This window comes from Rana temporaria, chromosome 9, assembly GCF_905171775.1.
Source record: "Rana temporaria chromosome 9, aRanTem1.1, whole genome shotgun sequence".
Lineage (NCBI taxonomy): Eukaryota > Metazoa > Chordata > Amphibia > Anura > Ranidae > Rana > Rana temporaria.
In genome coordinates this window covers 102598093-102624656 of record NC_053497.1, presented here as the reverse complement: position 1 = coordinate 102624656, position 26564 = coordinate 102598093, and the positions used below count along the sequence as shown (strand labels likewise).

Below are 26564 nucleotides of genomic sequence, written 5' to 3'. Positions count from 1 at the left end.
GGGGTTGGAGATCCTCGCCGTCCATCTTCCTGAAAAACAAACGTGCCATTATTAGCTGAATATGAACCCCCCTCCCCCACACACCTCAGTGTATTTATCAGAGATGTAGTCTCTAATCTGATTGGACAGAGACTGAACAGTTTGGATGAATAGTACCTGTATTCAGAGTAAAGAGCAGAGCACTGGATCTTAGAGCACAGCTCGTCTCATGATGTCACCATATCACTACGCTGTATAACACCCCCGACACACACAGATCATGTATCCTACAATCACCCCGATCCCCACTGCACTCCTCTAAATTGATGTGGACATACAGTGATCACATGATTCCTTTCACTGGCCAGCACGTGACACTGATTGGCCCCTCCCTGGAGATGGGACTCGTACCGCAGGCGCCATGTTGTTGTAGCCGCTAGGATGATTCTTGCGATAGGCTCAGTGTCATTCTGACGGGTCGCCATATCTGACGGAACACTGGTGTTCCTCACTTTGGGCGACTGCGGGGTGTAGCAAGATGGTCGTGAAGGAACGTCACATCCGTTACAAAATTAGACAGGTCGCCTAATCTGACGATTTTGTAACGCAAGTGACGTTGCGTCACCGCCATCTTGCTACACCCCACAGTCGTCCACAGTAAGGATCGCGGACATCTTGTTACACCCACCAAAATCTTGCATTTCACGCTCATTTTTAGCAGTAAACTCAGCTTATATATAGTGACATTTTGTATTTTGAAACCCGTAAGACTGTTCTGATGAACAACTCCACCACGACCCGCCCCATCTGATTACCCTAAAGCCAACATCAAGAGCCCTGCCCTCACCCATCATGGCGGATCCAGAGATTCTCGCGACATTTTCTCAGTCAGCCTTGAACAGAAGCAACGAGCGCGGGGAGCGGCGGCAGGGGGGCGGGACAGGCGGGAGTCAGAGTCTCCGCCTCCCGGTAAAGATGGTGGCAGTGAGGAGGACGAACCCATGGGGAACCAGGTACATTGACACCGGGGCCCTCGCTTAGGGCCCCAATACAGTGACAGCTTATTGGAGTCTCCGCCCACTTCCTGTCATTTCCTCCACACAACTCTGTAATTACGACGAGTGCCGCCCTGTGCCCTGCACTTCTCCCTCCCGGGGGACAGAGGCTGCGACAGTACATAATACACTATATACCCCCTTGTACTACACCACCCCCCCCAGATCATTTCTATAATTGTGTACACACAGTATATGCTCCCTTGTATATATCTAATTATATACCACCCATCATATATCTAATATACTGCCATCATTTATATGTCTAACAATGTACCCGCTCAGTTATACGATATAACCCCATAATTTATACTTAATTATATACATGCACACTATACTCCCCATCATATATATATATATATATACTTGTGTATGTACACTATGTACGAAGGTGACCAGATTTTTCAAATGAAATCTGGGGACATATTTTTTTCTTTTTTACTAGTAATGGTGGCAATCAGCGACTCTCTGCCCATCGCCACTGCCACCCGCCTCACAGCCTGTAAAGTCTCACTCTCCGGGCCCCGGCTACTACTGGGTGCGGTGCGGAGGGAGATCACTCCGCCAGGGAAGGCAAGGAGATAAGCAGGCAGGCGGCTGATCGGGACTTGTGCCAAGGCAGAAGAACATGCGAGCGGAGCTGGATGGGCATGCACCCGAAACTGAAGAAATATTCCCTCCGCTCCGACCAGCACATGATCATCAGAAAGGGGCACAGATAATGGAAAAAAAATAAACCCTCACTCCTACTAGCTAGGGGGTGTATTTTTTTATTTATTTTTTCAATTCTGCACTTAGGGCTAGTTCACACCAGACGCAGTTCAGTGTGCTTTTTTTCTGCACAAAATGCATGCACAGTGTTTTCCATGTATTCCAATGGCTCTAGTTCACACCATCCACCTTACCAACCGCTCTGTCTCTGCTACTCCTCTCTGTCAATCCCTCCACTGGCTTCCGCTCGCCCAACAAATTAAATTCAAAATACTAACCTACAAAGCCATCCACAATTCTGCCCCCAGCTACATCACTGACCTAGTCTCCAAATACCAACCTAATCACTCTCTTCGTTCTTCTCAAGACCTCCTGCTCTCTAGCTCTCTCATCACCTGCTCCCATGCTAATCTACAGGACTTTTCCAGAGCCTCTCCAAGCCTATGGAACTCCTTACCCCAAACTATCCGTCTATCTCCTTCTCTATTAGCTTTTCGAGGATCCCTGAAAACCCTCTTCTTCAGAGAAGCCTATCCTACCCACATCTAACAACTGTATTTTAACTTTGCCCACCTGATCACCCCCCACATCTACTACCCTCTGTTCCACTTGACCCTCCCTTCTAGATTGTAAGCTCTAACGAGCAGGGCCCTCTGATCATTCCTGTATTAAATTGTATTGTAACTATAATGTCTTCCCTGATGTTGTAAAGTGCTGCGTAAACTGTTGGCGCTATATAAATCCTGTATAATAATAATAATAATGCAGTCAGTTTCTGCACTGGAAACTGACTGCATTGGTGTGAACTAGAGCCATTGGAATACATGGAAAACACTGTGCATGCATTTTTAGTGCAGAAAAAAGCACACAAAACTGTACGGAACTGCGTCTGGTGTGATCTGGCCCTGACTGTCTTTGAAATTGCTGCAGCCCCTGTTCAAATCCAACCTGGGGACAGACTTGGTCCGGGGACAGTGTCCTCAATCCGGGGACTGTCTGGTCACCCTACTATATACCCCCTAAATGTAGATTTCCAATTAAATAGATACACTATATACCCCCTTCATACATATTATGTACACACACCTTACACAGTACATAGATTTCTATACTGTCCATATATGAAAGGCGTTCTATTATCCATTCCTGATCTGTAATGACGATTGCTGACAGATAAAGATGTGACTCTTCTTCATAATGACAATCGCTGGATTGGTATATTGAGTATTTCTCCATATTCCGTCACATATCATCTCTTCATAATCAGGAATTATTATCACACATTTATATCGTATCGCTGTGACTCTTTTTTCTTGAGTAAGCGAGTCGGATAAAATTTGCACCAAAGGAGCTCACATTCTAATGACCCACACTTATTATTCATTTATTAATTTTGTTCTGTCATTTTCTGCAGCACTTTACAGGGAACCCCCAAACCATTCATGTTAGCCTCTGAGCCTCCCCTTACACTGTAATGTCCCCACCACATGTATTATTAATATACATTTAGATAGCTCTGTCCTATTCTGTAGTGTTATAGAGAGAACCCCAAGCCATTTTCCTGAGTCTCTTTATCAGAGTGTTTATAATATGCCCTTTTGTCATTCTGTCCAGGCATCATCTATGCTGAGTCAGCGGTGTGCCGATTAGAGGAGACATTACTGTGATGGTGCGTATTGCTCCCCTGTTATCTATATGTTACTTGTGATAGTATAATTCTTTTGTCATTTATGCTGTATTTTTATGTACATGGAAACCAAAAAAGGGGGTTGGGACTTTGAGTGAGGCCTGTGGGTGTTTGTAATAATACGTTTATAGCGTGAAGCTAACCTGAGTGTCACAAGCCCCTAGGGGTGATTCATGGTAGTGATATAAATAAACATAATTAAAGTGGAGGTTCACCCTCAAAAAAATTTCTGACATCACATGGAGTCGAGCCATCCTACCGACAGAATGCCGGTGTTTTTTTTTTTTTTCTCAGCACATACCTCGTTATCACGATTTTCACCCTCCCCCCCCCCCCCCAGGCAATCCCGCAGGACTGGGCGTTTCAAAGCACTGCCTGTGATTGACAGGCTTCCAAACGGCGCATACTGCGCGTCACAGGTTGCCGACAGAACCCGAACGTCGGTGCGCAGGCGCCGTATAGAGCCGCACCTACGTTCGGGTTTTTTCGGCAACCTGTGACGCGCAGTATGCACCGTTCGGAAGCCTGTCAATCACAGGCAGTGCTTGGGAACGCCCAGTCCCGCGGGATTGCCGGGGGGGGGGGGGCGGGGGAATCGTGATAACAAGGTATGTGCTGAGAAAAAAAAAAAAAACACCGGCATTCTGTCTGTAGGATGGCTCGATTCCATGTGATGTCAGAATTGTTTTTGAGGGTGAGCCTCCACTTTAAGCAATATAATCAGGCATTTATGATGTAAAAAAACATTCATAAAGTTCACCAAAAGTTGATATAATCATAATACATTTATTGATAAAGGAATTGATCACTAATGTCGCGTACACACGACCGTTTTTCATGATGTGAAAAATGCCATTCTTTTTAAATGTCTTTAAAAACGATCGTGTATGGGCTCCAGAGCATTTTTCATGTTGTGAAAAATGCCCATTAAAAATTTAGAACATGCTCGCTTTCGTTTTTCATGTCGTGAAAAACGGTCGTGTGTAGGCTTTAACGACGTGAAAAAAACACGCATGTTCAGAAGCAAGTTATGAGACGGGAGCGCTCGTTCTGGTAAAACTAGCGCTCGTAATGGAGATAGCACATTAGTCACACTGTAACAGACTGAAAAGCGCATTTTTTTCACGATTGTGTGTAGGCAAGGCAGGCTTGACAAGAATCACGTTGAAGAAAAAAAAAACGTTGTTTTTTCTAGAGACCATTAAAAATGGTCATGTGTACGCAGCATAAAACATGATATGTGACAAACAGTAAAATTCACAGCATTCAATAAGTATATATACATTTAAACATATATGATATATACATAATTCACATGATTAATACAGACAGAGAACATAATTAGTTGAGGTTATTGGAGCAAGCGTGGCATCCCTGGATGAACACTCTATGCATTTCATGGCCTTTTGCCAATCGTCAGGAGTTGGATGCGTGTATATTACTATAAAATAATTGGTAATTATAATGGGTATCTAGGTGTTTTGCCCTGAGGATGAAAGATAAGGGTAGTTACTTTATTACTTACACAGTTGCCCATAGGTGGAAATGAGCTCCAGGGGTGGGATTGAATAAGGGACCGGTGAGAGTAGTAGGCTGTATATTACTGCGATGAGGAGTCCTGTATAAACTCCATACTACTGTTATGCAGGTATCACTCATCTGTAATGCTGTGTCAGCCAGCCAGGAGTTGCATGCCATGTTATAAAGTGACCACCACATCAGATAAAAATAAACGGGTTTCATAATGTGAAAATATAATAATGTTAATTTTTCTTTCTTTTGATTAGCAGACAGTCCTGTGCAGGGAATTTGTGGGAAAAAAACATTTTTGATTTTGGTGTTTGATCTGTAGAACAATAATATTTAGAGGGGTGCCAGTGTGGTATATGGTCCTCTCTAAGGCTTCATTCAGACAAAGTGGATCTGTCACTACAGAGTCCACCAGCTCAGCAGGAGATCTCTCTGTGGATCTCCGCTAAGCCGGCGGATGACAGGTCCCCTCTCTTCTCGCTGAGCGGGGAGGGGCTTGTCCAGCGTCGCTGTCTCCTAGATCGGATGAAAACAGACAGCATGTCCGCTTTCATCAGATCTCATCCAATCCGCCATGGACGGATGGCGAAGTATCGCCATACGTCTGATTTTAGCGGATGGGAGCGGACATGTCACCGCTGACATCCGACGCTCCATAGAGATGTATGGAACGGCCGTTCAGGTCCGCCGACAAAACTGACAGGCGGACCTGAACGGTCTGACTGTGTGAAAGGGGCCTAAATGAGGCCTTGTTTTTGTTTTTTCTCTTTTGCTATTATATTTTAATAATGGGGTTTAGGAGTTAGGTTTTTCAGATCAGACATATTTGGTTCCTGTAGGCATGCTCAGGTTCAGGATGCCTTGGGGGTTAAAATATATCTAAAGCAATATTTATTCCTTTCTTTCTGGATAGATTTTGAAATAATTAAAACTCTTGTCAAATTTTTATTTTATTTTTTTCAATCTGTATCCAATTTGGGAGATTTCCCTTCACTTTCTGTCATATTGGTGCAACAAGAAGTTGGAGAAGTTCTCTCTAAAGTGGGAGAAATAATCCCTTAGACCAGGGGTCTCCAAACTTTTTAAACAAAGGGCCACTTTATTGCCCTTCAGACATTAGGAGGGCCGGATTGGGGCCAGCAAGGGAAGAAAATGTCACGGACCCGGCATCAGTGAGAACAAATATGGCTTCAGGGTTGGTGGTCACTTGGAAGAGGAGTATTCCCTCTGTTACTAGGAGGAATAGTATCCCATCATTGGTATCAGTGGATAATATAGTGCCCTTTTGTTGGTGTCAATGGGAGGAATAGTGCCTCATGTCGGTGGAAGGAATTGTGCCCCAAGGGTCGGATAAAGGCTAGCAAAGGGCCACATCTGGCCCTCGGGCCGCAGTTTGGAGACCCCTGCCTTAGACCGTTGTCACGGAAACATTGGAACATTTCCTTTTTCATCACTTCCCTAGCACACCTCCATTATGAAGCTGCTCTGGCAATCTCTGTTCAGTTATGCAAGATTTCAATATAGTTAAAGCGGAACTAAACCCTCCTATCATTTACAGCTGAGGAAGCTGCCATCTTAGCCTCTGATTGATCTGCAGTTGCCATGGTGTTGCACATGTGATCAGCTATGACACCAGCCATTTGATGGCTTATCAGGTCAGTCAAGAGCAATTGTGACAGTTATCATTCATGGCATGCCTTCAATGTTACGGTTTTTTGAAACAAAGTTGGAACTAAGCTGCATTTTCCTTGAGGCTTGGTTCACACTGCCACATCCTGAAAGTGTGAACCGAGACTGACAGCCACGGAAGCTACCATCTTGGCCTCTGTTTGATCTACAGTTGACATGGTATTGTACACATGAATAGTTATGCCACCAGCCATAACTGATGGGACAATTCAATTGAGAGCACAAGCAAATGTGACAGTTATTCACAGCATTCCTTTAAAGTGGAACTAACCCTGCCTATCCTTTTCAGCCAAAGAAGTTGCCATCTTGGCCTCTGTTTGATCAACTGCCATGGTGTTGTACATGTGATCAGTTATGACACCGGCCATTTGATGGTTTGACAGTTTGGCTGAGAGCACAACCAATGTGACAGTAAGCATTCCCGGCATGCTGGGAAGGTAACTGTTTTTTTTTAAACCATTAAATTGATGGGTTTAGTTCTGCTTTAAAATAAACTGTTTTGGGAAATGGTTGAATCAGTGGATTTACTTACACTTTAACCTCTTCAGCCCTGGAAGAATTGGCTCCTGAATGACCAGGCCATGTTTTGCAATAGAGCACTGCGTCGCTTTAACTCACAGTTGCACAGTCGTGCGATGCTGTTCCCAAACAAAATTGATGTCCTTTTTTTCCCACAAATAGAGCTTTCTTTTGGTGGTATTTGATTATCTGTGCGATTTTTATTTTTTGCGTTGTAAACAAAAAAAGAGCGTCAATTAAAAAAAAAAAAAAAACACAATATTTTGTACTTTTTTCTGTAATATATAGCCCCAATTAAAAATAAATACATTTCCTCAGTTTAGGCCCCAAGACAATGCCTTTTGGTCTAGAATGGATTTTGAGGGGAAACCCCACGGCAATAATAAACGGCGTGCGGCCCTCTTCAAAATCCATACCAGATCCTTATCCGAGCATGCAGCTTGACAGGTCAGGAAGGGGGGAAAGGGACAAGCAGAGACACCGCTGCCATCATGCTCTGGGTAGTGATGTCACAAAGGGGTCTCCAGACGACATCACCAGATGGCCACGCACCATGGCTTTATAAGTAATGGCACACGCCCGAGCTAATACAACAGTGGGAGCTAGCGGAGGGAGGAGACAGCGAAAGGAAAAGAACCGGAGGGAGAAGACACATTGGAGCGAATTTAATAAAGGACTGTGTTAAAAATTTATACTGGTTTAATTTATTTTTGACAGTTTTTTGGGTGAATGAGTAGGGGTAAAATGTACCCCATACTCATTCACATATTTTGGGGGGCTGGGATCTGAGCGCTCGCTCGCCCAACCCCCCCTCCTGACCTGCTGGGCAGCGTGCTCGGATAAGGGTCTGGTATGGATTCTGGGGGGACCCACGTTTTTTTTTTTTTTTCTTTCGGTGTGCTGTTTCACCCTTAAGATTTATTCCAGACTCAAAGGGCCTGATATTGTCGGATCCTGTTTATGGAAGTCGGATAGGAAGTCGTCTGACTTCCATGTTGGAACAGTGTGGACCCGGTCTTAATCACATCTACCCAAGTTGTTTCTGCCATTATTTCGATTTGTGGATCTGGAGGTGTGGACTGCAGCCAATTGTAGTATTAAGAAAAAAAAAAAAGCTTTAACTTTAGCTACTGTTTCCCCCTACCCTTTCTTTTAAAAAAAAATAATTGTTTTTTCTGCACGTTGCTCTATTCTTTTGCTAATGTTCACCAGTTTTTGCTCTAGAAACTACAAGCTTGACATGGAATTTAAATAACGGGGAGACAAAAGAGCATACATGGGGATGGGGGGGATAAAACTGGAGTACTCAGAATCTGGTGCAGCTGTGCGTGAATGGTGAAGGCATAGAACACTTGTAAGGTTTTTAATGCAGTTTATATCCCACCATGGAGAAAGTTCAACATTTGACCTGTCACCAGAACAGAAGTAAATATCCAGTTACAATCACTAAACAGAATAATATTTAATCCAAAGGACTGACCTTGGGAGGGTCAGAAAGGGATTTTGTTTTCTTTTTGTGTGGCAGAATTGGCAGCAGTTGCCCTGGGAAGGGGGTGATATTTTCTTTCCTATGGACAAAAGTTGCAGGAGTTGAGAAAAGCTGAACTTGATGGTCTTTTAATCCTCATCAACTATGAAATATAAATTTGTATGTCTTTAAAATAGAAGCCTTTGTGTAAAATGAACTGCCTGGTTTACTAGATGACATTTTGGTTATTTTCCATCTGTTTTCCCCCCAGCCTGCTACTACCAGAAACCTATGGAGAAGAAGGATTTTGAGACATGGCTTGAAAACCTTTCCGCATCCTTCTTCACATTGACTGACCTGCAGAAAAATGAGACTTTGGATCACTTGATCAGCCTAAGCGGGGCGGTGCAGCTGCGGCATCTCTCCAATAATCTGGAGACACTTCTGAAGAGAGATTTCCTGAAACTTCTTCCACTGGAGCTCAGCTTCTACTTGCTAAAGTGGCTGGACCCGCAGACCTTGCTTACATGCTGCCTGGTCTCCAAGCAATGGAACAAGGTGATAAGTGCCTGTACAGAGGTGTGGCAGACTGCATGTCGGAGTTTAGGCTGGCAGATTGATGACACCGTGCAGGATACTCTTCACTGGAAGAATGTTTACCTGAAGGCCATCTTGCGGATGAAACAACTGGCCAATCATGAAGCATTCCAGACTGCGTCACTGATTGGGCACAGTGCCAGGGTTTATGCACTTTATTATAAAGATGGCCTCCTCTGTACAGGTGAGTGTCTGCTGTAGCAACATCCTGCAGGAAGAGAAATATTTTGTCTGGGAGTTGTATTATGTTCCTCCTCACATAGTCAGCAGTTCCTTGCAGCAGTATTGGTACTGTGATCCCCTTATGGCCTATACACACGATCAGAAAATCATACAAAAAATACAGTTTTCAAAGCCATCGTATGATTAACTGATCGTTGGTACACAGCTTTCGAGAGCCAATCACGACAGTTCATCCAGTATTATTTTATGGGACAAGCACAACATTTTTATTTTCTCCTACGATTTTGGTTTAATCATTGGTGTTATTCGAAAATACAAATACGCTACAACACATTACATTATTTTTTATTCTATCATACGAAAATGTCCATCGCTTTAAAAAATAGGCAATCATTCATCTGATAATCTTATCGTTGTGTAACAGGCATTGGAGTGCATTTCTTGTTCCAACATCTGTTCACAAGATCAGTGCCTGGAGCATGATATTCCCTAAATTAAAGATCGTTCAGCGTATATGAACAGAGGGCCGCTCCAATGGGTCCATACCACCACGTCTTCCAACAAAATTGTCCAGCCTTCGCTGTACTAGAGTGCACTGGCTTGTTAGTTGTGTACCCAACTGACCAAATTCTACAACATTTAAAAGCATAAAAAAAAAAATGACATTAGATGACTGTGCATTGAAAATGTAAACTTATTGAACACTTTTTAGGTTTCTTGTTCATTGAGCGACAATGAATTCAGAGACTGTTGAGTTATTCTTCTGCCTGCAAGAGAACTGGACACTTTAAACCAAAAAAACATCCCAGTATAAAACCTCCTACGCTAAGCACGCCTTCGTTTTTTAGCTAGTGGGATAGCTGCCGTTCTCTGCTCTGCTGAAAAAAGTCTAACCTCCTTGCTAGCTTCTCCTCTTGTTTTTTCCAAATCAAAAATAATTTCTTCAATTTTAAGATTCCTGTACAATGCTTGAGCTTCCTGTACAATATGCTTGAGCTTGTCTATATATGCAGCTATCTAGTCTGGTGTATCTTCAGCACTAGTCTCGGCACTAGTTGCAGAGACCGTAACCCAAACCCATTGGACAGACAATCGTGGGGCTTGCATGAAATGTGACCTTTGGGCACTGGGCTCTGCATTGTAATGCTTTCTGACCCTCTGTGTACTGTTATTACTTTCTGGGTTCAGGGCCATAACACAGACTGGGAGACTCTTGAGAAGCTGGGAGACTCTTGAGAAGCTTTTTTCACCTCCCAAATGATTGAGAGCCCTGTATCCATTTTGTTAAGAAGTGAGCAATTCCCGCTGTGGATCCAGCAGTAACCCATCTTAACAATACATTCAAGATCCCCGTGGAGGATGTGTCTGTTTTTAGGATTCCATCTTTAAATACTTGGAAATTCTTTCCAAGACCTTGATTTCTCTGGCAGGCCTAGACCTGCAACCTGCCTTTGCCATGATTCTAGTCTGTCAAACTATAGTGGACTGCGCTAAGGCCACGAGAAGGGATCTGGTCTTCATCCAAGCCAATCCCTTGCTTGTGTAGCATTTAGGTCTCATGTCTGAAGCCCTATGCGTCAAAGGATTTCTGGATGTCTCCTGACTCATTTTCCTTATGAGCCTACTGTTTGTGAACATGTGGAGGAATTTTTGGTTAAGTGTTGGAGTTTGGAGCAAGCATGCAAATAGTGGTTGCTTTGAAGGGATACTGCATCTTCGGAGCTGCGTCATCAAGAATCCCGGGTAAGTATAGGATCCCGGGTAAGCCCCAGCCCAAGAAATCTAGAGCTCAGGTTGGAAAATGTAATTCATAACCCTCCAATCCTTCTTTGGAGATCAAGAAGAGTTCCCTTTATTACTCCCAGGCCTCAAACTCAACAAACCAAGCCCCAGCCAGGGACCTAATTCAACTGCAAACATTGGGCTTCCAAGTCCGACAAACTAGCAGATGAATGCTCTTCAGCATGAAGGGTTGTCCCTACTTTCTAAAGTGGGAATCTGTTAGTCTGTGCAACATCTGGAAAGATGGCATTGCAGACCATGCAGCCCTTGGGGGTCTTCTGGACCAAGGGGGCATCTGCTCAACTACAGTGGCAGAATATTTCCAGGGGTTCTACTCAATCCTATTCGCGCAAATAAGGCATATGGCCCAGTTTGGATCTCAAGGCCCTAAATATTTTAATTCAAACCCATAAATTCTGCATTGACTCAGTCAGTTTTTAGCTTTGCACTGGGCTTTCAACATTTTCAGTTTGTGGCCTTGCTATTTAGCCTTTTCATGATGCCGAGGGTGTACACCAGAGTTCTGGCTCCCATGCTAGCCTTGCTGCATTTTCAGGTCATCCCAATTGAGGAATATCTGGAATATCTGCTTTTGATGGAACAATCTACACAGGTTCTGACTCACAACGTAGCTTGAACTGTCCAGACCTTGCAAGTTTCAGCTGGGCCCTGAACCTTCAGAAGTCCATGCAGGAACCACTTCATCATTTGGAGTATCTGGGGCTCATCCTAAATACAGCTCAGCCAGAATTGTACTTCCCTCGACCAAACATTAAACTCTCCAGATTCGGACTCTTCAGTCTAGGATTCTCTTTTTCTGCAGGAGAGTCCTGGGGTTGTTGGTAGCTTCCCTTAAAGCCTCTGCAGAATATACATGGAGTCCATTCTGGACGGGCCCAGGCAGATGTGGTGCTCTGATCTGATCAGACTCCTGGCAGATGCTCTGTAGGCTCTACACTACATTATCCAGGTTTTCTCTCTCGAGGACGGGTTTACCATCCTGCTTAATAGCTTGTTAAAGCCCACCATCCACCTGGTAAAAATTCTCCAAGTTTTACCAGATGGGGATGTTAAGGCCTCATATGATGGCAGCTTTGGGTATAAGGTCGTTCAGGTGGCTCTTTGAACTGCAGGCAACCCCCAGTTGTTTTTTTTTGGGGGGGGGGGGGGTTGTATGCGCCTGTTAGCATTTTGTTGCTTTTGCCCACCCCTCACTGGAATACTTGCTATAAAACTCATGTATTTTATTTTGAGGGACATAGGTGCACTTCTCTGTGTATGTTCTGTAAACTGATATGTACCAAATTAGGACATATTTGAGTGTAGGAGAGTTTACATTAAGCTGGTTTGTTTTTATATGTTTGCCAGTGTCCAATTCTCCTGTAGGTGGCAGTATAACCCAACAGTCTGAATTCTTGTGTCACTCAATGAACTCCCAAGAAATGTTTTTTTTTTTTTTCAGTAAGTACAAAAACTCCATATTCTTGTCTATCAGTCACATATGGATCTTTCTCGTACATGGATGTTTTGTCTATTGGCTACACATAGATATCTCTCATTCAGGCTCAGATGACTTATCCGCCAAACTGTGGGACGTGAGCACTGGTCAGTGTATATATGGGATCCAGACACACACATGTGCTGCTGTGACCTTCGATGAACTGAAACTCATCACTGGCTCCTTTGATAATACAGTGGCCTGCTGGGACTGGAGCTCAGGAGCAAGAATTCAGCACTTCCGGGGTCATACAGGGGCAGGTAAGTAGCTTTTACAGAGATACATTCAGGGAGGTAGGTGGAGTGGTTGTCACTTGTGAGTGAGGTGATTCTGTAGGCTGTACACAGGGCAGCACAGTGGTGTAGTGGTTAGCACTTTCACCTAGCAGCAAAAGGGTCGCTGGTTCGAATCCTGACCACGACACCATCTGCTTGGAGTTTGCATGTTCTCCCTGTGTCTGCGTAGGTTTCCTCCGGGTACTCCGGTTTCCTCCCACACTCCAAAGACATGCTGGCAGGTTAATTGAATCCTGGCCAAATTGGCCCAGTATATATATATGTGTGTATGACTGTATCCCAAGCGTGTTGAGATCCTACGGGGTAAATGACCGCACCAGCCAGGAAGACACTGGCTGCAAAAAGCGCCTAGAGGCGATTCAGTTTGCATGTGTAGCGCTATACAAGTCATCCATTCACACAAAGCTTATGGCTGGGGGGAAAAAAAGCTCCAAAATCACAGATTTTTTTCAGTCTGTGAAAATCTGCACTTCTATCTATAGGTGGGTACTGGTTGCCTGTATGTCCCAGGGGCTCTAGAAGATCATACAAATTACAGATAGTTACCCTCATAGGTATCTGTTACAAAAAAAGTGCTGCAGGGCCAGAGATATAAGCACTTATTTACTGTGCATGTAAAATAAACATGGGGATTGTGATTCCTTTATAATATGTGCACTAAAAAAGGGGGTCAGAAATTAGAGTGAAGTGTCTAGTGCTAGAACCAGGCTTCCAGAATTTACCCACAGCGTCAGTATAACTCAAGGCTTGTTCCATATAAAAAATTTTGGACATCTGTGCTTGTAATTGATATCTATAGGAAGCAAAGCGTTTGTATTGCCTTTAGCGATTAATCAGATTAGTGCACTGATGTGGGTTAGACTGTAAAAGAAATCGGCTGATTTGTTGTTATTTACAGAAGTGCTTTTCTCCATTCTTTGCAGTGTTCAGTGTGGACTATAATGATGAACTGGACATTTTGGTCAGTGGCTCTGCGGATAACACTGTGAAAATCTGGGCCTTATCTACCGGATCATGCTTGAATACGCTCACTGGACACACTGAGTGGGTCACCAAGGCAGGTTTCTGCTATAGTTATACTGGCAGACTGGTATCTGCTTTTACTAAAGTTCCTAGAAGGATTAGTACATTTGTGTCTGTTCCATCTAATGTGTGTATAACATTTTCTGCTGTGTAAGTTCAATGTGTTCATTCTATTAAGTAATAGAGTATGAACATCAACTGTCAGTATTAAAATGCATATCTAGAAAGAAGGGATAATGGGTGCTTTAAATCCTGCTTGAAGTGATTGTAAAGGTTTGGTTTTAAAAAAAATATAACAAAAATGTCATACTTACTTGCTGCAGGACCACAGATCTAAGAATTTAGCCACTATGCATGTAAAATAAATACGAGGCGTGCAATTCTGTCACGGTGGGGTTTATTTATTTGCAAAATCAGTCTCACTACTGCATAGAAACCAATTAGCTTCCAGATTTTATTGCCAAAGCTTAATTGAACAAGTTAAGGTTAGAAGCTGATTGGTTTCTCTGCAGAAGTGAGCCTGATTTTGCACTCTCCAGCTTTATTAAATAAACCCCATTGCATGTAAAATATTGGAGTCAGAAATAAGGTTGCAGTGTTCAGTGTTTTACAGACTTCCAGGATCCCCGCTCAACGTAAATGTATATCCAGCCTTGTTCCTGATAAAATATGTCGGACATATGTGTTTGTTTTTAACAACTGTTACTTGTACTTATTGTTTGAGGAATGCTGACCTCCGCTAGTACTGCGCCATCCACCAAAACTGACATTAATAATGGCCGCCAAACGTTCCCCCTCTCATTGAGTGTTCTTTGGGACAACCTCCAGACTTGGCTCCCAGTATTTATTACATGTGTGCTGTTCTCTATATACACCTTAAAGGAATATACAGCTGTATGTGTATGCTTAGCTAATGCAAATATTGTGTGTACCCATAGGTCGTCTTGCAGAAATGTCAGGTGAAATCTGTCATGCATAATCCTGGAGATTACATCCTTCTAAGTGCTGATAAATATGAAATTAAGGTATTTATGCCGTGTATATTTGATACTGTTTTTCTTTTCAGATATTTTGTTCCTGTGCAAACACCCCGTGTTGTCTGGATCTTTCTAATTACATATTTTCAGACTTTTTATGTTTTTTATCTTATAAAGATATGTTGAATTTCTGATATTCATTTTTACAGTTTACATTTTAGAGTTTTGGATAGCATGGGGAAGGATTAAAAACCCAGCTGAATTTCTATTGCTGTCTCTGTCCTCCTCTCTATTTGTCATCAAGGCTGAAAGTGGGAGTTTTCACCATAATAGAAATACAGGTGACATCTTCCAATAGTATCACCTATTTGTTTCCAGACCATGCATTTCAACAGCAATCTTCCCATTAGATTTTATGTGAATTTTTTTTTTCCCCCCAAAAAAATTCAAAGTTTATTGAGATGCAATCCAAGCACATACATCAAAGTGGACCAACAGTTTCCAATTAATCAACAGATACATGTTACATTTTCGCTTAATATACCTTTTCAACCTTGTAGCATGTACATACTCAGAAAAAAACATGGGTATAGCAGTAACTAATTAAGAACAGATAGGTACACAATCTATATCCCAACCCAACTGAAATCGGACAACAAGCAGTGACCTGCGCATTTATATAGAGTGGATATCATTCCCACCCTTCATGTCTATTCCGCAGATTTTATGTGAATTTAACATTTTATTTACATGTAAAAGTCTCTTGTGTAGACATCTAAAAGCCCTGAGATGGGTGCTGGGTGCCAACATCTTGGATTTGTTGTCAGCATTCCATCCCACTCAGATATCGCTAAAACTACTCAATAGTATTCCCCTTCACTCTTTCCCCATCACCTACGTACAAGAATATGTAAGGACGTGAAGGGAGGGGTGGAGATGCTGGACCAGCACAGGAAGTAATTGGAAACTCTAAGGCTGCTTTCACACTGGAGCGAGCAGGCGTTGATGGTAAAACGCTGCTAGTTTTAGCGACGCTTTACGTCAATTTAACGGCGCCATTCGGCTGTTAGCGGGGCGGTTTTAACCCTGCTAGCGGCCGATGAAGGAGTTAATACTGCCGCTGCCGAAACGCTTTGAAGGCGATTCTGCAGCGGTGCAGATTCATTTCAATGGGCAGGAGCGGTGTATTCACCTCCTTCACCGCTCTAAAGATGCTGCTTGCTGGAGTTTTTTTAACCACTTAAAGCGGGGGTTCACCCCAAAAAAATGTTTTACCATGACATTCAGCCAAGTTGTCAGAATGACAATCGGCTGTTTTCTTTTTTTTTTTCAGTGCAGCACGGGTATGTAATCTGCGGCACTGGGCGTCCCTAAGTGATTGACATCCTTCCGACCGTCGCATACAGCGCGTCACTAGTTGCCGAAAGAAGCCGGACTGCGAGTCCGCTCTATACGGCGCCTGCGCACCGACGTTCGGCTTTTTTTCGGCAACTAGTGACGCGATGTATGCGCCGGTCGGAAGGATGTCAATCACTTAGGAACGCCCAGTCCCGCAGATTACATACCCGGAAGCGGCGGTGAAAATACGGTATGTGCTGCACTAAAAAAAAACAGCCGATTGTCATTCTGACAACTCGGCTGAATGTCATGTTAACATTTTTTTTTTTTGGGTGAACCCCCGCTTTAAGGACCTTTGCTGTTTTTCAGACTTGGTGTTTACAAGATTAAAAAAAAAATTTGTTGCTAGAAAATGACTTGGAACCCCCAAACATTATATATTTTTTTCTAACACCCTGGAGAATAAAATGGCGGTCATTGCAATACTTTTTGAACTTTTTTGAATTAAAAAATAAGACAACAGTAAAGTTAGCCCAATTTTTTTATACTGTGAAAGATAATGTTACGCCGAGTAAAATGATACCCAACATGTCACGCTTCAAAATTGCGCCGCTCTCTGTGAATCTGGGCCTTAGTCGATAAACAGGAACAAGTATGCATACCTGTCAGGTTAATAGATGTATTTGTTATGATTTCTGAGTAGGGTTGTCCCGATACCGATACTAGTATCGGTATCGGGACCGATACCAAGCATTTCCCCAAGTACTTGTACTCGGGGGGGGGAAATGCTCCGATACTTTACCGATACCTGACTCTCCCTCCGTGCCGCTGCTGTTCTGCTCTCCCCCTTTGTGCCGCTGCCGTCCTCTGCTCTGTTCCCCCCCTCCGTGCCGCTGCCGTCCTCTGCTCTGTTCCCCCCCTCCGTGCCGCTGCTGCCTCTGCTCTGTTCCCCCCCTCCGTGCCGCTGCCGTCCTCTGCTCTGTTCCCCCCCTCCGTGCCGCTGCTGCCTCTGCTCTGTTCCCCCCCTCCGTGCCGCTGCCGTCCTCTGCTCTGTTCCCCCCCTCCGTGCCGCTGCTGCCTCTGCTCTGTTCCCCCCCTCCGTGCCGCTGCCGTCCTCTGCTCTGTTCCCCCCCTCCGTGCCGCCGACATCCTCTGCTCTGTTCTCCCCCTCCGTGCCGCTGCCGTCCTCTGCTCTGTTCCCCCCCTCCGTGCCGCTGCCGTCCTCTGCTCTGTTCTCCCCCTCCGTGCCGCTGCCGTCCTCTGTTTTGCTCTCCCCCTCCGTGCCGCTGCTTCCCCCTCCGTAATCTGTGTCCCCCCTCCGTGTCCTCCTCCGCCCCCTCTGTCAGGATGGAGAGCGGCGGTAGGAGCCGCTAAACCCGGCTCCTACCTGTTCTGAATGAACAGAGTCAGTGATCACTGACTCTGTCCATTCATATGACTGAGAATTGTAAACTGTGTTTACGATGCTTCAGTTTATGAATGGATAGGAGCCTCTGTTTCCTGTTCATTCATTTCCAGTGCAGCTGAGAAAGGGACTGGGCAATCTGTGTCCCTAGTCCCTTTCTCTGTCTTAAAGGGGAGATGTCAGAGGTCTGATATCCCTGATATCTCACCAAATATTTCACCTGATATCTCACCAAAGCCCCCCAACAGGGCTAATTAAAAAAAAATGTTTTTGTTTGCAATAAATAATTAAAAAAATAAAATGTAAATAATAATAATAGAAAAAAAACACACACTGACAATCCACTAACCCCCCCCCCCCCCTAAAAAAAAAAAAAAAAATCACTGTAAAAAAAAAATACTGTCACATGACATTTAAAAAAAAGTAACGGTATCGGCGAGTACTTGAAAAAAAGTATCGGTACTCATACTCGGTCTCAAAAAAGTGGTATCGGGACAACCCTATTTATGAGTGATTTATTTGCATACTTACTTGTTCCAGTTAGGGAAGAGAAAATATTGAAGCCAAAAGGTAAACACAAGAACCAAGAAAGCAGCATTTGCAAAGCTAAGAGAGAGACCACTATTTCCTACCCAGGAAAAGTTTCCTTTATTGCTATAGAGAAAAAGCCAGGCTCAGTGCAAATGTGACCCTTTTCTCGCAACCCACAGTCACTGTAGGAATTACAATTAAATGACACCCCACAGTATATTATAAATTATTAGCTAGATTCAGAAAGAGTTAGGCCGGCGTATCAATACGTATCAGCAGCTTTTTTTCAGCACTGGTGGCGCAGTAATTTTTTCACATTTCTATTTCAGAAATGTCTGACTGATTTGGTCACAAAGCTTCATATTTTTTCTGTATGCTGACTGTAGAGGTTATATTCAGGTTTATATTATGTTTGTGTTGCAGATTTGGCCTATTGGCAGAGAAATCAACTGCAAATGCTTGAAGACACTGTATGTGTCGGATGACCGCAGCATTTCACTGCAGCCACGCCTGCACTTCGATGGCAAATATATTGTATGCAGCTCCGCATTAGGACTCTACCAATGGGACTTTGCTAGCTTTGACATTTTAAGGTAAATAGATGTCTCTTCATTTCTGTTCAGATGTGATACAGCGCATCTGGAAAGTATTCACAGTGCTTCACTTTTTCCACATTTTTGTTATTTTACAGCCTTATTCCAAAATGAATTAATTAGTTTCCTCAAAATTCTACAAACAATACTCCATAATGACAATGTGAAATAAGTTTTGAATCTTTGCACATTTATTCAAAATAAAAAAAATCACATCCTTTGCCATAACATTCAAAATTGAGCTCAGGTGCATCCTGTTTCCACTGATCATCCTTGAGGCTGGGTTCACACTATACTACACGATATAGTAGGACTTTAATCCTACTTTGCTGTGCGACATTGGTCCTACATCCATCTGACTTGAATGAACAGGATACTACTTTGATCCGACTTTGTGATAGTCTGACTTGTTCTTTGACCAATCAAAATAATCCCAGTGTGAGATAAATTCCTTTTACTGCTGCTGTAATCACATGTCGGATGGTAAGGACAAGTAGTACAGGGAGCATTTTCAAAGTCGGACCGACTTGTGTCCGACCAGTTAAGACGGCTCTCTTAGCAAAACAATGATTTTCACACATCATGTGACATGAGCTCCCAATGTCGGAGCAGTGTGAACCCGGCCTGAGATGTTTCTACAACTTGATTGTGTCCACCTGTGGTAATTTTCAGTTGATTGGACATGATTTGGAAAGGCACATACCTGTCTATATAAGGTCCCACAGTTAACAGTGCATGTCAGAGCACAAACCAAACCATGAAGTCCAAGGAATTGTCTGTAGACCCCTGAGACAGGATTGTATCGAGGCACAACACTGGGGAAGGGTACAGAATAATTTCTGTAGCATTAAGGGTCCCAATAAGCACAGCCTCCATCATCTGTAAATGGAAAAAGTTTGGAACCACCAGGGCTCTTCCTAGAGCTGGCTGCCTGGCCAAACTGACCGATCAGGGGAGAAGGGCCTTAGTCGGGGAGCTGAACAAAAACCTGATTGTCAGTCTGACAGAGTTCCAGCATTTGTCTGTGTAGGGCAGAGGACCTTTCAGTAGAACAACCATCTCTGAAACACTCCTCAGTAAAAGACACATGACAGCCCGCCTGGAGTTTGCCAAAAGGCACCTGAAGGACTCTCAGACCATGAGAAACAAAATTCTCTGGTCTGATAAAACAAAGATTAAACTCTTTGGCCTCAATGATAAGCATCATGTCAGAGACATCCTTGATGAAAACCTACTCCAGAGCGCTCTGGACCTCAGACTGGAATGAAGGTTCATCTTCCAACAGGACAACGACCCTGAGCACACAGCCAAGATAACAAAGAAGTGGCTACGGGACAACTCGGTGAATGTCCTTGAGCGACCCAGCCAGAGTCTAGACTTGAACCAGATTTAAACATCTCTGGAGAGATCTGAACCCAATGCTCCCCATCCAACCTAATGGAGCTTGAGAGGTCCTGCAAAGAAGAATGGGCGAAACTGCCCAAAAATAGGTGTGGCATCATACTCCAAAAATACTTGAGGCTGTAATTGGTGCCAAAGGTGCTTCAACAAAGTATTGAGCAAAGGCTGTTACATACTTGAATACTTTGCAAAGATTTCAAGCAAATGTCTTTCGTGTTTTCATTATGGGGTATTGTTTGTAGAATTTTGAGGAAAATAATGAATTTAATCAATTTTTGGAATAAAGCTGTAACATAACAAAATGTGGAAAAAGTGAAGCGCTGTGAATACTTTCCGGATGCATTGTAGACCGTAGAAACCTTTTCTTTAGTGTCACAGTACACCATGCTACCCGTTCCACAGCTTAAGAGGACAAACGCAGGGTTTTACTTGTTGATAAACACCCATGTTCTACAAGGTTAGATATCGGAAGCCATAAAAACCATTAAATTGACTAGATCTCGTAGATGGATTTGCAAGTTAATCCATCACATTAAAAGACCATTGTATATTGGACATAGGCTGGCCATTGCCAGTCCTATTGGACAGCCCTGTGTGATATCTGGGCAAGGATGGGGGCTATTCATTGGTGCCTCCTAAGACCGGGGTCAGAAACCTGTCGACCACAGGTAGACCGAAAACAGGTCTGCGCCGCCGACCCAGCTACTGCTAGTGCCGGTCCTTCTTTTTCCGCCCCCAGCCTCCTCCGCTGCGCCTTCAGTTCTTCTCTCACCCTCCTCCCCAGCCTCCTCTGGGGCTGTGAACAGCAGAGAGCGAGAGGTAGCACGGCTCAGGGCGGGGGAGGAGCTAGCCAAGTTAACTTTTCAAGGTATCCCACAGGTGATTGGTTGCTAGGTCCTAAGCAAGCAATCACCAGCTTGTTAATATTAAAAATCACTCTGCCTGCTCCTGCCCCCTGTACAGAACTGTGCTGCTTCTCAGTCTCCTGTGTGCACAGGTAGGATGCTATGGGAGGGAAGGGGGGGGGGGTTATGTGAAGGGGGCAGTGGACACCCCCATAGCAGTGTCCTCTACCACACTTCACATCACCCCCCACCCAATCCCTGCCTTCTGAGCGCAACGCACTCCTGATGCCTGCCTTCTGAGCGTAACGCACTTCTGATGCCTGCCTTCTGAGCGTAACGCACTTCTGATGCCTGCACTCTTTTGTAATACTCTTTTTGTGTCCACTGGATCTGGGATCTATTTTGGGGTTAACAATGTATCGTCACTCGCAGTAGATCACAAAGGCCGTGCGTTTTGAACACTATGCAGGAAACGCACATGGAACATGCCTTTCTGGCATCACGTTCTGTGTGAACCGGCCCTAACAACAGGACACTTTGCCCGGTGACCTTTGACCTTCATCAATGTTGTTCAAGTAGATCTTCATCTCTCTATGGTTGCCTACCCCTGCTCTAAGATGTAAAGTATTTTCAATTCCATCAGAGCTTATTTTTACTCACAGACAAGTAGCAGTTCTGGGTGGTACAGACAAAAGGCAAACAATTCTTTGAAATGCAACATCCTGTCAATAGCAGCCCAAAGAATTGAGGTGACATTATCTGGTCCAGTTCTTTTTATCCAGATTGGGCAATATCTGACAACTATGGGACAGGCATATGCATGCTGGCTGGGAGCTCCTGGCAGAATTTCAGCCTGTCCTTGCTACTATTATTCCCTGAGATAAATTACCTCCGTCTACACAATTGAGGTCCCTGCTGAAATGGCCTGCTAAAGGCAAAGAGCAGATTGCAGCAACCAAGCAGCAGTTATACTTCAAGCAGTATTAAACCCAAAAGCAAACATTCATTCAATTTCACCTTACCAATTCGTTTCCTTTTTAGGCTTGCTTTCTTCTGTTTTCATCTGATGATCCAGCCAGTAAATCTGTTGTTTTTCAACAGAAAAGCTCTGTTGCAGTTACAGAGATGAGACAGACCAGGGGTGCTTAAAGTGGTAGTAAAGTCAATTTGTTAATGTTTTACCTACAGGTTAGCCTATAATAAGGCTTATCTATAGGTACTGTATATATCTCCTAAACATGCACCATTTAGGAGATATTTACCTGTGTAGCAGCCGGCGACGTCACAGCTCATGTGCTCTGAAAGAACAGCATACCAATGCCATTCCTAAATAAACAGTGACTCCCATGTGCATGCGCTGGATTGACGTCATTACGGCTCTGCCATTCAAAAGATTAGAGTCTGCAAACCTGAAAGGAAGACCGCGTGAAGATGAAAACCCTGTCAGCAGTGATAGTGCGCCTCTGGAGGGCTTAGTTTTAAGGTAAGTTTCACGTAATGTGCCAATATGCGATCCATACTAGCACATAATATTTTTTTGTAGGGGGGAAACGTTTTTTTTTTTTGTTTCGTTTTTGATTGTTTTTTATTAATTTTTTATTATTATTTATTTATTTTCCCGTTTCCTACTGCTTTAAAATGATAAACTTTTATTTACTTATGTAAAATCTTTACCCCAAAAATAACAAAACAAAAAAGGAATTGCTGCAAATAAAAATAAGCCTGGCAATACTGCTGTCCAAACCTGCGCCCTGTGCTCCTTCATTCAGAGTAGGGGCACTCAAATACAGGCGATGTATTACTGACCAGATCATCAGGTAAAAACAGAGGGGAAAAGCTTGCTTGCCTGATACAACCACTACATCTAATGATTGTAAGCTGCAATATATTATATTTTTGGTTTTGGATTTAATACTGCTTTTGCAATGTGATCTCAGTAAACTGAAAGTTTGGCTGCCACAGGCTTTAGCTCCACTCCTTAACCTTTGTCGAAACAAATAATTTAATAACAACCATAAATCAATGTTGCATTTTGTGTGAACACATCAGAGGTCTTATTTCTGTACTAATATATAAAAGGTAAACACAAATGAAATGTGTACAAAATTTGTCAGGGAAATCCAAGAAGTGCAGCTGTCACTCACACTCACCATGGCGAATTCATGCTAATCATACAGCCTCATTATAGTAGGCTTAACATTTATCAGGTGGTCAGTGTTAAGACCCCTTTCACACTGGAGGTGTTTTTCAGGCACTTTAGCGCTGAAAATAGCATCTGTAAAGCACCTGAAAAATTCCTAATCTGCAGTCCCATCTGTGCTGGCAAGACCTTAAAAAAAAGTCCTGCAAGCAACATCTTTGGGGAGCTTTAGGGCTCTTTCACACGTCAGCTCAGTTTTTTAGAACAGTTTTTTTCTTCATCAGTTGATCCGTTTTTCCATCAGTTTTTCGTCAGTTTTTCCATCAGTTTCTCCATCCGTTTTTTTGGGGGGGGGGCTTTTTACATATTTTGATGAAAAACGGATGTTAGCGGATCGGATGGTAAACGGATCATCCGCTAACGTCCGTTCCGTTTTTTTGACGGAAGAAAAATAGGGTTTTCTTCCGTCCAAAAAAACGGAACTTAACGCAGACGGATGCTAACGCGCTAACGGACGTTAACCCATAGGGAAGCATTGCGGTCCGTTAACGGACGAACGGAACGGACGTGTGAAAGAGCCTTTAGGAGCGGTGCATGCACCGCTCCTAAAGCGCCTCTGCCCATTGAAATCAATTGGAAGCGCCGCCAAAGGGCCTCGGCAGCGGTGCTTTGCGGGCGCTTTTAACCCTTCATTATTAAAAGCGTCCGAAGAGCGCCTCTAAAACGACAGTAAAGTGCTGCTAAAACTAGTGGCGCTCTCCGCTAATGCAGCCGTGCTGTCAGTGTCAAAAGAACAAAAAGCGGCGCCCTCTAAGCGTAGTATAGAGTTTAATAGAAAACACAAACAACAATAATTCTTATGAGGGGTTACTCACAAGACTGCAGGGGGTACAGGCAATAAAAATACTGGTGTCATCTGTGGCTGGCGTCCGGAGTACATGAACTCTGCTATGTTGGTCTTATCGCAGGCTTCAGGCAATCAGCGTGATGGATTATCCACAGGGTAGGGGCCGGGTGCGGCGTCTCTGAATGTCCCTGGGTGGTGACACAGCGCTGGTACGAGGGGAGAAACAGGAACGCCACATTCGGCGTGGTGGAACGCAGCCGTGGAGCGCAAGCAGCAGAGCGTCACTTCCGGATTCAGTCTCAGGGCGGTGCACGCGTTCGAGGCATGCGTGCCTCGTCAGGCTCTGTCAGTGTGAAAGGGCTCTTAGTCACTTAATTTTAGCTGGAGTCTGTTGGGCTGCTGCTTGCTGCATTCTTTGAAACCTCCGCGGGGAGATCTCTACGCTTTAGTTCCTGAAATGGATTCTACTATTTATGTTGCATTCTTGCCAAGCAGGCTGGGAAGCCCTCATAATAGTGTGTTAGATGTGAAGACCCAGGAACTCAAAGCAGAGATCTAACCGATGGATCCCTCATTGATGTAAGAAATTGTGGCGTTTGGCTGTCCAGCATCAAACCAAACACTGAAATGTTTGCATGCTTTAATGTGTATATATATATTATAATTATGTTTGTTTCTTGTAGAGTTATAAAAATGCCAGACTCCACCAGCCTCTCGCTTCTCGGCTTTGGGGACATTTTTGCTCTTTTGTTTGACAACCACCACTTGTACATCATAGACTTACGGACTGAGAAAGTGATCAGCCGCTGGCCCCTGCCAGAGTATAGGAAGTCCAAGAGGGGCTCCAGCTTCTTGGCCGGAGAAATGGCATGGCTGAATGGCTTGGATGGTGTTAACGATGTTGGCTTGGTCTTTGCCACAAGTATGCCTGACCACAGTATCCATTTGGTATTGTGGAAAGAAAATGGCTGAGAGCAGCGAACTGGAATCAGGTGTTTTTATCGGGACATTCAGACTGAAGTATCAGCAACCACTTTCAGAGCATAACTTGCATGAACCAAAGTCTCCCATCATGCACTGCACAATCATAGTTTTTTTTTTTTTTTTAGTTTGGGAAGGAAAGAACCTTTTATTGCCACAATAGCATTTTGCATGCTTTAAGGATCTCACTGCCTATTTTTACATACATCCCATGAACTATGTGCGTGATTAATGTCCAGCCACAGTCCTTCCTTTTGGATTGCTTTTAAAGAAAACAGGAAAAGAACGCTGTCCATGTATTTTCTCCATCACCCATTTGTACTATAGATTTCAGTCTTCAATAGTCTTTATACATGTAATCTATTTTATTACAACATAGACTAAATGATTTGCTAGTTTATCTATGACAGAAATTTCCCCATCAACATCACCACCAGCTTTTGCGTAAAAGCACTTAAACCCTGGACAAGTTACCTGTACGAGACTGCGTATGGATGTTGCACCTGGGTTTCTCCCACCACAAGCAATTGTGTCCAACTGTTAAATCGTGTAATGTCACCTGTATGCTGATTGACAGAGCAGAATCCACAGCCTTTTCTCTGCTTGTCACAATAAAGCTCCATATACCCAAATAAAGATCTCCGTATTCATTATTTCTTGTCCCAAATATATAAGCTCTGCCAGGAAAGAATCCTGAAGGGGATTTCTTCAGTGTTCATTATTTTTAGAACCCAACAACCAAAGGATTTAGACGTAGTTAGGGGAAAGTGGTCAAGCCTGAGGTTCATTCTCACCCTCCTTTTTTTTCCAGACCCACATGTCACAGAAGATCCAGGCCCAACCAGTTTAAAGTCGTTCATTGGGGGTCACATGAAACTGGGCTGTATGTACTCTGCTTGTTAAGAGGTTGGACACTAATGCCCCGTACACATGGCTGGGATTACCGACGGGAAAACTGCGATGAGAGCTTTTGGCCAGGAATTGCGACCGTGTGTATGCGCCATCGCAGTTTTTCCGGCCGTGTGTACCAGGGGCGGATCCGGGAGGGGCAACGGGGAAATTGCCCCCTTCGAGAAATTCATGACTGGCAGGAAAGTCAGTAGATGAGTGAGTGGACGGGAGGGCGAGTGTGCGGGTTAATGAGCGGGTGGGCCAGTCAGCGGGGGTCGGCAGCCGGCAGGTGAGAGAGAGCCTGAGCGCGCTGTGGGCAGGTCGGCAGATGAGTGACTGGGGGTCGCCAGGTGAGTGTGCAGGGCAGACATCGAGTGAGGGGGCTGGCCAGTCCACAGTGAGCGGAGAGACTGGCCAGTCAGTGAGCTGGTGGGTGGGGAGCAGAGAGATGACATCATCTCTCACCGCCCGCCCTGCATCACTGCAGTTCGGCTCTCACTGTACAGCCATGGGCAGTGTGAGTGCACCATTAGCCTCCATTAATAACTTAGAAACAGTTAGGCCTCATTCACACGGACGGACCGTTCGGGTCCGCCTG

At 44.0% G+C, this 26564-nt stretch overlaps 2 protein-coding genes across 6 annotated transcripts in view; one reads left to right on the top strand and one right to left on the bottom strand.

Annotated features, from left to right (window-relative positions):
* Positions 1-545, bottom strand: part of SLC2A8 (solute carrier family 2 member 8) — a 24394-nt gene extending 23849 nt beyond the window's left edge. For 2 of the 3 annotated variants that reach the window (XM_040324013.1, XM_040324015.1), the window contains exons 1-2: positions 391-545; positions 1-29 (exon numbers count right to left, since the gene is read on the bottom strand). The exon at positions 1-29 is cut by the window's left edge and continues 55 nt beyond it. In XM_040324013.1, the coding sequence (XP_040179947.1) occupies positions 1-29; positions 391-464 (103 nt within the window). In that variant the 5' untranslated portion in view covers positions 465-545. Of the gene's footprint in view, positions 30-156; positions 370-390 lie in introns of those variants that run through there. The other variant, XM_040324014.1, reaches the window with a different exon arrangement.
* Positions 546-886: 341 nt separating this feature from the next.
* Positions 887-25711, top strand: FBXW2 (F-box and WD repeat domain containing 2). 3 transcript variants are annotated; one of them, XM_040324012.1, is made up of 8 exons: positions 887-992; positions 3360-3414; positions 8910-9419; positions 12764-12958; positions 13918-14051; positions 14956-15042; positions 18692-18861; positions 24778-25711. In XM_040324012.1, the coding sequence occupies exons 3-8, from the start codon at positions 8930-8932 to the stop codon at positions 25064-25066; spliced, it is 1365 nt and encodes a 454-aa protein (XP_040179946.1). In that variant the 5' UTR covers positions 887-992; positions 3360-3414; positions 8910-8929; the 3' UTR covers positions 25067-25711. The 3 variants fall into 3 exon arrangements, with proteins under 3 accessions (XP_040179946.1, XP_040179944.1, XP_040179945.1); XM_040324010.1 differs by having other exon boundaries at positions 12749-12958; XM_040324011.1 differs by lacking the exons at positions 887-992; positions 3360-3414 and adding an exon at positions 6576-6617 and having other exon boundaries at positions 12749-12958.
* The last annotated feature ends 853 nt before the right edge of the window (positions 25712-26564 follow it).